General features: G+C 37.6%; 1 protein-coding gene across 1 annotated transcript; it reads left to right on the top strand.

The window, feature by feature from the left end:
• Positions 1 to 591: 591 nt before the first annotated feature.
• Positions 592 to 10,144, top strand: LOC104213568 (uncharacterized). Its single transcript, XM_009763098.2, has 14 exons — positions 592 to 810; positions 1,660 to 1,733; positions 1,857 to 1,934; positions 5,751 to 5,826; positions 6,135 to 6,199; positions 6,698 to 6,799; positions 8,042 to 8,131; positions 8,215 to 8,289; positions 8,404 to 8,436; positions 8,526 to 8,606; positions 8,682 to 8,744; positions 9,173 to 9,241; positions 9,543 to 9,581; positions 9,667 to 10,144. Exons 1-14 carry the CDS (start codon positions 768 to 770, stop codon positions 9,850 to 9,852), a joined length of 1,074 nt encoding a protein of 357 aa, XP_009761400.1. The 5' UTR covers positions 592 to 767; the 3' UTR covers positions 9,853 to 10,144.
• The last annotated feature ends 822 nt before the right edge of the window (positions 10,145 to 10,966 follow it).

Below are 10,966 nucleotides of genomic sequence, written 5' to 3' on the forward strand. Positions count from 1 at the left end.
ATATTTAACAAAAAACAATCTCTATATTACAATCCATAAATTAATAATCTTTGCATTACTGATCCTTACATAACTAATTCATTCATAATTGAATCATGCATAACAAAACTCTGCATAACTAATTCCTACATAATAAATTCAGTGGCGGAGCCACATGCACCTAAAGGGTGTCAACTGATACCCCTTTGTCGGAAAATTATACTGTTTACCTGGGTAATTGGTCTTTAAAATATGTATACATACTATATAATGACACCCCTTAACTTCTTTGTGAGTTCATTTCTTTATATTTTGATTCCCCTAAATGAAAATCCTGGCTCCGCTACTGAATAAATCTCTACCTTATTAGTAGTTGCTTAACTCTAACCAGCAACTAAATGAGCCCTAAAAGTTCTTTTTACCGCCTAATGTTTATCAGCTCCCTTCAATGAGCTAAAATAGGCTCTTAATGTAATTTTCTCTTTCCAATACGAGGAAGCATATTCTTCTTTCTTTATGCTAAAACATAGGGTCCTTTGCGTAAATCCAAAAATCCGCAGATTTTCTTTCATATTTATCTATTTATTATTTACTTATATTTTCGCTAAAATAAGATTCCGAGGCGAAACTCACAAAAGTAGGGTTGAACGATCAGACGACTCTGCCTTGTTCTCCAAGTCGTCCTATTTTAATTAATCAACGCAGCTCAGTGACTTACTCTGCAATTCTCAGATTGCAAATAGAAATCAATGGTTTCCTCTTTTTCATGATCGATTCCGAAAATCTCCATGGCTCTCCCTCTCGGCAAGCTCACTATCCTCGTTGGTGCTGGTTCGTACTCGCTGTTTCTCCGTTACTCCTCCCGTATCAATTTTTCTTTTTTGTTTGGTTATAGTGAGCTTAGCTGGATTTTTAGTTAATACTTTATGCTCTGGGTGAAATAGGATGTGTAGCGCGTATTATGTTATTTATTATCCGAAACCGTTTTGTTGCTATCAAAAGTTTTGAGTTGCAAACTTTTAGTGGTTTGCTAAACCCTAAGTGAATGAATAGCAATTGGCAATTGAAGTACTACCGCCTTTATTGGCGCAAAAATAGAGTTAGTTTGTCGTGTTTGAGATGTGGAAACAACCTCTTTGCCTAAAATGAAAAGGGGAACTTGGGGAGCAATAACCGTTGATTACTTTTGGGCCTCTTTCATGCCTTAACAAAGTAGAAGAGTTGAAGATTTTGGAGAAAAAAAGTAATGATTTGACAATAAGGCATAAGGAGAGTAGCTTGAGGAGATGAAGTTGATTCTATACAACTTTTGGATTTCACACATGGGGAGAAAGAACTATGAATGGCGTTTTAAAGATTGCAATTTTCTCTTATTCTGGATAATTTTCATCTGGAGGAATTAAAATTAAGAAGTTAATAAAAAGGGCAGCCTGGTGCATTAAGTTCCTACTAGCGCGAGTCCGGGGAAGAACTGGATTACATTGGTTCTCATGTACACAACCTTACCCTACATTTCTGCAGGAGGCTATTTTCGCAGCTTGAACTCGTGACCTCCTGGTCACATGGCTGCAACTTCTACAAGGCTCCCCTCCTAACACTAATAAGTCAAAAACAATAAAATTAATAAGGTATAACAAGTGTGTTGTTGGTATCAAATAATTTATCTTGTATGTCGTGCAGGCATTGTTGGATCAGTACTTGCTAAGGAAGGACGATTGCCAAATGTCTCTGATTTTTTCTCCGGCGCATTTAAGGTTTGGTTGTTATTCACAGTTTAGAGTTTTGAGAGTTCTAGTTGCATTGCTTTTTAAGTTTCTCTACCATGTCAATTTGAAATGCACTAGATCTAATGCAAGTACATTGTCCTCTGACTGCAGATTGCGTTAAAGCAAATTCGACAAGATAATTCAACCAATTCAACTCCAAAGCCAAAAAATGATTCCTTGATGCAGCAGGTTTTATTGTTGCCTCTTGCTTGTTCATATTTGGTGCTAATGGTTTTTCTCATCTTTGAAATTTGTGATTTTCCTTTAGTTTGTTCATTATGATGATCCTGGAGTTAAAAGATTATAATTTTTTGCTAAGGCTTAAGTTTTGCTTGAATCATCCTTGACCAGTAGATATCAGCTGGTAAGTTTCTTGATGGAATAGGTAGAAGGCGTGGGTTATAGGAGATTGATCTTGGAAACTGGGGTATGTCATATGCAGCAAGTCTTCAGTAGGTGTCCGACTGAGAGTGTGAGCTGAGAGGAGGGATTAGAACGACTTTTGATCAGCATAGAAAGCTTCAGCATTTTCTTTTTGCTGGTTATTCCGGGGAACTAGAATTTGAAGGAGATCTGAGAGAAAAAATTGGTTACAAACCGAAGGGCTGAAAGTGGGTTGTAAACATAGCAAAAGTTCAAATGAATGGTGTAATGACAACGGAATGAGTCAGCATTCATGAAGTATCTCTTTGAAATATCTCTTTAAACTGCCAAACAAATGCTGCGAGGAACCTTTAGCGTAGTTAGCCAGATTAGTCATTGTGGAAGGTTTTTTACCGGTACAGATGTAGGCTATTATGAGGGAAGCTGTCTCCAATTTAATCTTAGCCCAGGGTATCATTGCTTTATGGACGAGAAGCGATTATTTGTCCAAGTCTTGGTGTCTTTTTCTTGGATTTTGCACTGGAGTGTAATGGTTATCAAAGATAATGGTATTACTATTGTGGTCAATGTTATTTTGCAAAGAGCCGCGAATATAGCATTTTTAAGCTATATATTTCTCTGAATTCCACTACCTCTCCTATAACAAAAGCAGCACTTCATGCCCTTTTTTCTAGAGCAAGTATCAAATTAAAATGATAGACTTGTATGTGTCACAAATAGATGTTTCTTTGCAGGGATTTTACTACATAGGAGTTTTAATTTATTTTTGTGGATGACGGTGGTGTTGGGGCTAGCTTGTGTGCACCTTGACTAATTCCACCAGGTACCTGCTACCTCCCACCAACATAGGTCCCGTGTAACTTTACCTACCAAGGTTTGGGCAGATGAGAAGAAATCTCCTAGTCTTTCCTATCTCCTTTGGAGTTTGAACCTAAGACCTCATGGTTCTCCTCCACTTCTTCATTGACCACTAGGCAACACGTTGGGTGCATAATAAAGTTTTCGGTTTTAAAGTTAAAAGAGAGGAGCACACCCCATGGCTTGAGGCATATGGCTTATTTGGCCTAGATAAAATGCGCTCTCTTCTAGTTTTGCTTTTTTCTAGGACAAAAGTATAGGGCTCAAGGAGAAATAAGGGAGGTGGATAATTTGTGGTGCTAATGGGAGCCATCTTTTACCCAATAGGGAAGAGCTAAACAAAGATTTCCTGATGATCAGGGTTAGCATATCTAATACAATACATATTTTGGACGTGAAAAATTGTCCTCAGGAAAAGGAAATGTGGAATGAATTGATTGTAAACTATGGGATTTTGAAATCTTTCGCCTTGACAGTTATCTGTTGTGAAGGAACTTGATACTAAAAAATTAACTTGAGACATTGCTCTGAACATTTAGTTGGATTCAGTGTTGTCAAAGGCGAAAAGCTCTGAAAATCGCTCTAGGTCTATTTGGGCTTTAAGCGCAAAGCACACTTGAAGTGTGAGCTTTAGTTAAAAAAGGCCCAATGAAGGAAATAAATAAAAATTTATATGTAATTCAAGAGCAATTGTTTCATTCATAATGTTTCCCTTAGCAGCTAATACACTTATTTCCGATTATAGTTGTTGTTTAGTGCCGCTTGATTCAAGAGAAGCTAATGGGCAATGAGGCGTATGCCTTAGTGCCTTGCCTTACACTGAAGCCCAACTAAAGCGAGGGGAAGCGCCCTCCTTGAGCTTTTCTGAGCTTCATGGCTTAAGCACGCCTTAAATGAGCCTTTGATAACACTGCTCTAAATGGAACTTAAGAGTTCTCAGGTAACCTCCCTAGCTTGCAAACTCCCGTCGACCAAGTCAAGCTGGAATCAAATCACATGTAGGGTAAAAGGGAGGTGTTTTCTGCCCATATATGCCTCATATAATGTCATGTTAATGGCTGAATGGAAGGTGGTATTATTCCACCCTTCGGTCAGAGCCAACCATTGTGGCCAATCTTGAGGTTTCTCAAAGGTCATACATCATAGATAGCACTCCAAGCACCTATTGACAATCTCACTTTGTCCATCGGTTTGTGGGCGATAGACAATTGATGTCGGTAGTGATACCTTTTGCAGCTTAAATAGCTCCCTCCAAAACCTTCTAGTAAAGACAACATCTCTGTCCGAGACAATAGACTTAGGCATTCCATGCACCCCATCCATGGAAAACCGAGCCTTATCCAAAACTGTATGTGGATGTTTGAGGGCCATGAAGTGAGCAGCCCAGTGTTGTCAAAGGCGAAAAACTCCAAAAAGCGTTCTAGGTCTATTTGGGCTTTAAGCGCAAAGCGCACTTAAATTGTGGGCTTTAGTTAAAAAAGGCGCAAGACAACATACCCAGTAAAATCCCACTAGTGGGGTCTAAGAAAGGCGCAATGAAGGAAATAAATAAAAATTTATTGTAAATCAAGGAGTAACAAATTCATTTCCCTTAGCAGCTAATACACTTATTTCCAATTATAGTTGTTGTTTAGTGCCGCTTGATTCAAGAGAGAACTCATGGACAATGAGACGCACGCCTTAGTGCCTTGCCTTACACTGAAGCGCAACTAAAATGTGGCGAAGTGCCCTCCTTGAGGTTTTCTGAGCTTTAGGCTTAAGCGCGCTTTAAATGAACCTTTGACAACATTGGTTGGATTTGACTTTTTATTTATTTATTATTATTTTATATTTTGAATGCCAACATGCATCCATTATCTTTCTCTCTTTTCTCCACCTATCTGGGCTGGTGGCTTGGAGGATCATTGTATTAAGTGGGCTTTTGCTAACTCGAGCTATTTTGTGAATAAAGGATCTTTGGGCTCAAGTAAGCTCAACATTGGTTTAGATATTTACTTATACTGGATGAGCGTGTGCTCAAGTTTGAGCCCACATTTAAGGGACTAAGCTTGTGGTTAAGCTCGTTTGCGTTCATGAGACCGTCTTACCTTTTTTACTTGAAGTATCTAAAAGGATAAATAGAAGATATTAAATATCTCTTATATATATGTTATATCTTTGATGGCCAAAATCCATTTCTCTGCAACACCTTGAAAAGATTTTCTTTTATTGAATTCAATTCTAAAATTTGCTTAAGTTATATAAAACTTTATAATTCCCCAATGGGCCTGAAAATATCCACATGGACTGAAGTTCGAGTTTGAGTTCATCCTAAGCTCGTTTACTTTATCGACATGAGTCACACTCAACTCTCAAGATCGATTTAAAGCTTGATTAAAATTGGAGCTTGACTTATATACTACATAAAGTTTGTATATGCAGAACTTTGGGGTTCAGGATTGGTGGTTCATAATATTAACAGTGTTACTTAGAGAAGATCATATATCTTATTTTCGCTAAAACAGCCTTTTGTTGATTTCATTCTCCTGTAAAACATCTTTCTATATGGTTCAACATGATGCTTGTGCAGCCCAAAAGAAAAAGAACATTGATGAGAATAACAAGTAATTATGTGTGCCTTGCGTTTTATAATCAATCCTTTTCTATAAGCTGTCAAATTTTTGCTCTTTAAGCAGAAAGTGGTTTAATTGATTTCATATATCAGCATACCTGCTGCGCTGAATTCATCAAAGTTTTATTTACGGGGAATGATTTTCTTTACAGGTTAATAGCTTACGGCAGGAGCTACAACTCTTGGCTTCAAATAGATCTGTTACAATTGTGACATCAAGTGGATCAGGTTTCTGTTACTACAGATTGTTAGTTGTATATGGAAGCAATTAAATATCCTTCCACCTTACACCTTCAGGTGGAAACAACTGGCCTTTTATGCCAGGAGTGTCTTAGGACATCTCTACTGTCATTTCTTGATCTACTGAGACAAATTGTGGTCTCACTGTCAGTGTTGTACATGCCTTGCAAATTAAAATCTCCTAACCTGTAACAATCTTTCAGCCTGCTTCATTTACAGCATTATTTATTGCAGTGACCAATGACATTTTGCGAATTATTTCACGCATTTAACTTGGTTTTTAAAATTATATGCAGGTTCTAGCAGATACACTATAATCATTGTTGTTGTGGTCATGGGGTATGGTTATATTTGGTGGAAGGTAACACCTTTATTTCTTTCTGCAAAATTGTATTTCTTAAATAATGTTGATGCAAAATAATGTCTTTTTTTACCAGGGGCATAATTATTTGCACCCAACATTATTGATGACATACAATTCATATTTAAAGTAACTATCCCCATTCGATGCAAAAATTAAGTTTCTAATTCATGGTTCAAGTAACTGTCCTCCATTTGATGATTTACTGCACCATCCTTATCTCAAGGAATGGGGTGATTGAGTATGAAGTGTTCCCTTACTGTTAAGTTTATTTTCCTAATATGAGGCTTTCAAACAAATTGTTGAGGTAAAAGGCAATCGTCATAGCCAATCTTAGCTATATGCTTTTAGTCAAACATGAACCTTATAATTATTTTTTGGTAACTGAGAGGGAGCCTAATAGTTAATTATTGCATGCTATTTTGGATGCCATAGGCTCGAATTCTCTTCCCGGCTTCTTTAACAACTCCACCTTAGAATTGAAATTCATGCTTGTAGGGTTGGAAGCTTCCCGAATTAATGTTTGCAACCAGGCGGAGCTTATCTGATGCATGTGCTAATGTATCCAAACAGCTTGAGAGTGTATATACATCTATTTCTGTAAGTTCTTGATATTCCTGATTTACTCTTCTTATAAATACATATAAACATGTGAAACTCAGACTGAGTTGGACAGTAAATCCGTTGTGTAATCGCCATGTACGATTCTGTGAAGTGAATTCTGTATGCTTTGTATATGTCCAATGTCGTTGGATATCTTCCAAGGGTTATTACCTTATTTTGTATTTAAAATAAAAACTCAAACTGCTCATGATGATGACCTGTTTCCATGCATCTTGAAGTTCATGATTGAGGCTGCACTTCTCTCTGTTTGTATCGTTGTTATGCCTCGTATTGACGAAAAATAATCATCAAGCTAGGACAGTTGCCTCCTTACTAACAAAATACTCATTAAGCTAGGAATATGACGTTCAGACAATGAATCCTCATTTTATTGGTGTTGTAAAAAGAGTTTTTTTGTGTTCTCAAATTGGTGATTATTGGCATGACGGCCGATTTCATTTGTATTGTCATGATTCCTACTGTATGCGTGCTCATTGACATATGGCATTAGGGAAGTTACGAGTACCACTGACTATAAATCATGTATCTATAGCTCTAGGTGTTATGAATGCTATGTTAAGCATGCATGACTACATGAGCCACACCATTAAAGAATTTTCTACAGGTGATTTATTGTGCTTTGTTTCTTTAAGACACTCTTTACTAAGTCATAAGTCGCACCCAAGGGTGTGGCTTAGTGGTCAATGAAGTGGATTGAGAACCATGAGTTCTTAGGTTCTAATCCTAGCGGAAACAAAAAACTAGGTGATTTCTTCCCATTTGTCTAAGTTTTGGTGGACAGAGTTATGAGTTACCTGGTACCTGTTGCTTGTGGGAGTTAGCAGGTATCCCGTGGAAATTATTTCTGTGCGCGTCAGCTGGCCCGGATACCACGGTTGTTCAAAACAAAAAAAAGGGACACTAACGTGACTCATGACCGAGACACCAAAAAATAGAAAAAGAAAAATGAACTGCTTGGTTCAGGTCATTCTGCATGTGGCTATCAAATAAGAGATGCCCAAGGTTTGCTTCAATGCATCTGTGTTATGCAGTAGGTCCTGTTTACTGTTTACTGTTTACTGTTCTACCCCTTGGTAGGTAGGGCAGTTATTCAGTCTACAGGAGATATTTGGTTAAGATTTTAACCATTGCTTGCCTGCCTGCTGTGATGTTTGTTTCTTCACATTTTTCTGTTATGTTTAGTGTCATTAACTTTATTGGGTTCCTTTATCTTGCCAGGCCACAAAGCGTCATTTAGCTTCACGAATTGACCGCGTCAATTCTAAAATAGACGAGTGTGTGGATAATACTGCTGCTACAAGAGATGAGGTGAGGCCATAATGGCTTGTACATTTAGTTAATTTGAATGTTTGAGATTTCTGATATTTGACACAGCATTGTTAAATGTATAGGTTTCTGAAATTCGAGGAGAAGTGAGCAAATTTAGTGAGGATGTCCAATCTGTTCACCAAGTTGTCAGATCACTGGTGAGATATTTTCTCAGCATTTCCGTATGAACTTTTTTTCTTGTATATTTTGCCTTGTTAGCTAGATTTGATTTGTCTTGTGGAATTGAAAACTGCCTTTTCTTATATGAACAGGGGACAAAAATTAGTAGGATTGAAGGGAGACAGGTATTTGAATTGGCTTGCTAATTTCATATTTTGGCTTAGCTTAAAAGTTTGTCCGCGTAATAGTCATGGTAGTATTATTATCTGTGTAGAATGAAACAAACTATGGCGTGGAAAAGTTGGTTGCTTTTGTGAGGAGCTATGAAATTGGTAGAGTCAAGGAGCAGATTGAGGTACAACTCCTCTTAGTGTTTGATTTCTTCTTTTCCCTATGCTTTTCTCCTAACCATGTTGTCTTCAATGTGTAGGCATCCCCATCTAGCTTATCTAGACCTGCCCTGGAATTGCCATCAGTAACTCCCTCAACACGGGTAAATTGTGAAACTATGTTAACATTGCCTGAGTCAATAGTTTCTTTGGTTTATAGTTAAAATGGCTTATCTTCCGTCATCAATAAATTAAATAAAAGGCTTATCGTGCTGCAGACCTGATTCCTTCTTCCATCTCTTGTTTGTGTCTTTATAATTTATCCTGCTCTTGGTGGTTTGGAAAAGTTGAATGATCTACTTATTTCTGTTGCAAGACCATGTTGGTTTTTGATCTTCAGTCATATGGGGAAAGGCTGACTTCTAGTGCTGACTTTGTATTAATTGATTCGAAGTCCTGGCAAATTTACATTAAAGAGTGACTTCTTTGCTTTTTGTCTTAAGACTTTTAAGTTTTCTTTGCATGCCAATCTTGTGATACTGGCTATGCATTGTCTGGTAATAACCTGCATTTTGCTTCAACTTTTCTGTAGGCTGGGCCTTTGTCTCCAAGTTCATCAATCGAACAACCATCTCCATCTGCTTCTAATGCATCTCCGAAGGTTTGTTAATTGGTTAATTTTGCAGCCATTAATACTGAAGACCAGTTTCTGCCCCATTTTTACTCACATTAGCTTTATAGAAGCAGTTTACAAGCAAAAGTCTAACTTAGCTTGAACTGGATAAACATTATACCGACACTGGCCCTTCCCAGAGTGTTAAGTACTTTGTAGAAGTACTTCAACCTTGGTCTTAACGATCAGAATGCTTCAGAAGTTAGGGTCTTCCAAATAGTCCTATACATGAAGCTCTTTATCATCTTCTGCTGATAAATAGAACTAATCCCCTTTTAAACTTTTGCAGCGTCCTTTGCATAGTGCTATATCTGCCTCAGGCCTAAAGGTAGTCATGAGTTTCTATTAAGCCCTAACCTTTTAGCCATCTACACAGATCTGAAATTGGACCCTTTTTGTTTTTCTCTCTTTAGGAGCTTGGAGGTATATCAGATGTAGTCAAAGTGTCAAGTGAAAGCAGTCCTCAGATTTCCAGTACTGTTTTCACCTCAGAACAGAGCAATGAGAACTCTGGTTATAGTGTGTTTGGGCGTACGTTTTCTGGCATTGGTGCTTCTTTTATCACAAGAAGCCGCAGTGCTATGCAGAATTTTAGGTGAAGACAGTTCAGCAATCAGTAAAATAATTGAACTTTTACATTAGTATATATTCAAGGTTAGTGTTGCTAGCTGAGCATCGGTCTCGGCTCAGTGAGTATTTTGCCATTTTTTGATGGCTGAATTTTGTAGAGCTAATTTTTACCAAGGTAAACTTAGGTTACATATGTAAGTTCAGGCTAGACATAAGAGAAGCAGGAAATTGAATGAGAGGAGTTTCAAGTCAAATTATCTCCTGTTTATCAAATGAATGTTATCATCACATGAATGTTATCTGGTGTTTTTTGCATTTTTATTTCGGTGCAGCTTTCCCTGCCTAAGTCTTTGCTTTTCAAGGCTGCTCCTTTGTATATGTTGGGTTGATTTGTTGTCTGTAGTACTTAGACCTGGAGCTGTCTCGATGAGGACCAATATAGTCCAGGGATGTGTTCCGTTGGGGCATATACATTACAAATGATATACTCTTATCATGCATCAGTAGATATGATGATTGTCACGACCCAGCCTAGGGCCGAGATGGATAACCGACACTAAGTGCCGATAATGTACTAATCATGAATGAATATAAACTGATAAACTAAACAAGCATGAGCATAGCTGATAAGATCGGTACAATCTGAAAAGTTGACAATAGCTGATAAGATCGGTACAATCTGAAAAGTTGACAAGGCTAATACAAGTTGACATATAAAAACATACTAACTGCACAGGGATGGAATAGGGCCTCGTCATACCCAAACTAGTTGACTGTACACATACCAAAAGATAAGTAACTTCGGGAGTAAGTGGAGTGACTCCAACTGCTAGTAGATGAAATACTGATGTGACTCAAGTGATGATCTATTTGTACCTGTGCGGCATGAAACGTAGCGCCCCGAAAGGGACGCGAGTACGATATGTACAAAGCATACTAAAGTATGTTATAAGCTGGAAATCTGAATATAAGTTGAAAGCTAAACAAGAGTCTAAACTAGAAACTGATTTGGAACTGAAATCGAAGTTTAAGTTGAAACTAAACTAATCTCTGATCTGATACATATCTGGTGTTATGGGCTATATCCCCTAATCAGGTATTTATACATATGAATTAGCCTCATGTACAGTCATCCAATGCAAA

The sequence above is a fragment of the Nicotiana sylvestris genome, chromosome 12, assembly GCF_000393655.2.
Source record: "Nicotiana sylvestris chromosome 12, ASM39365v2, whole genome shotgun sequence".
Classification (NCBI taxonomy): Eukaryota; Viridiplantae; Streptophyta; class Magnoliopsida; order Solanales; family Solanaceae; genus Nicotiana; species Nicotiana sylvestris.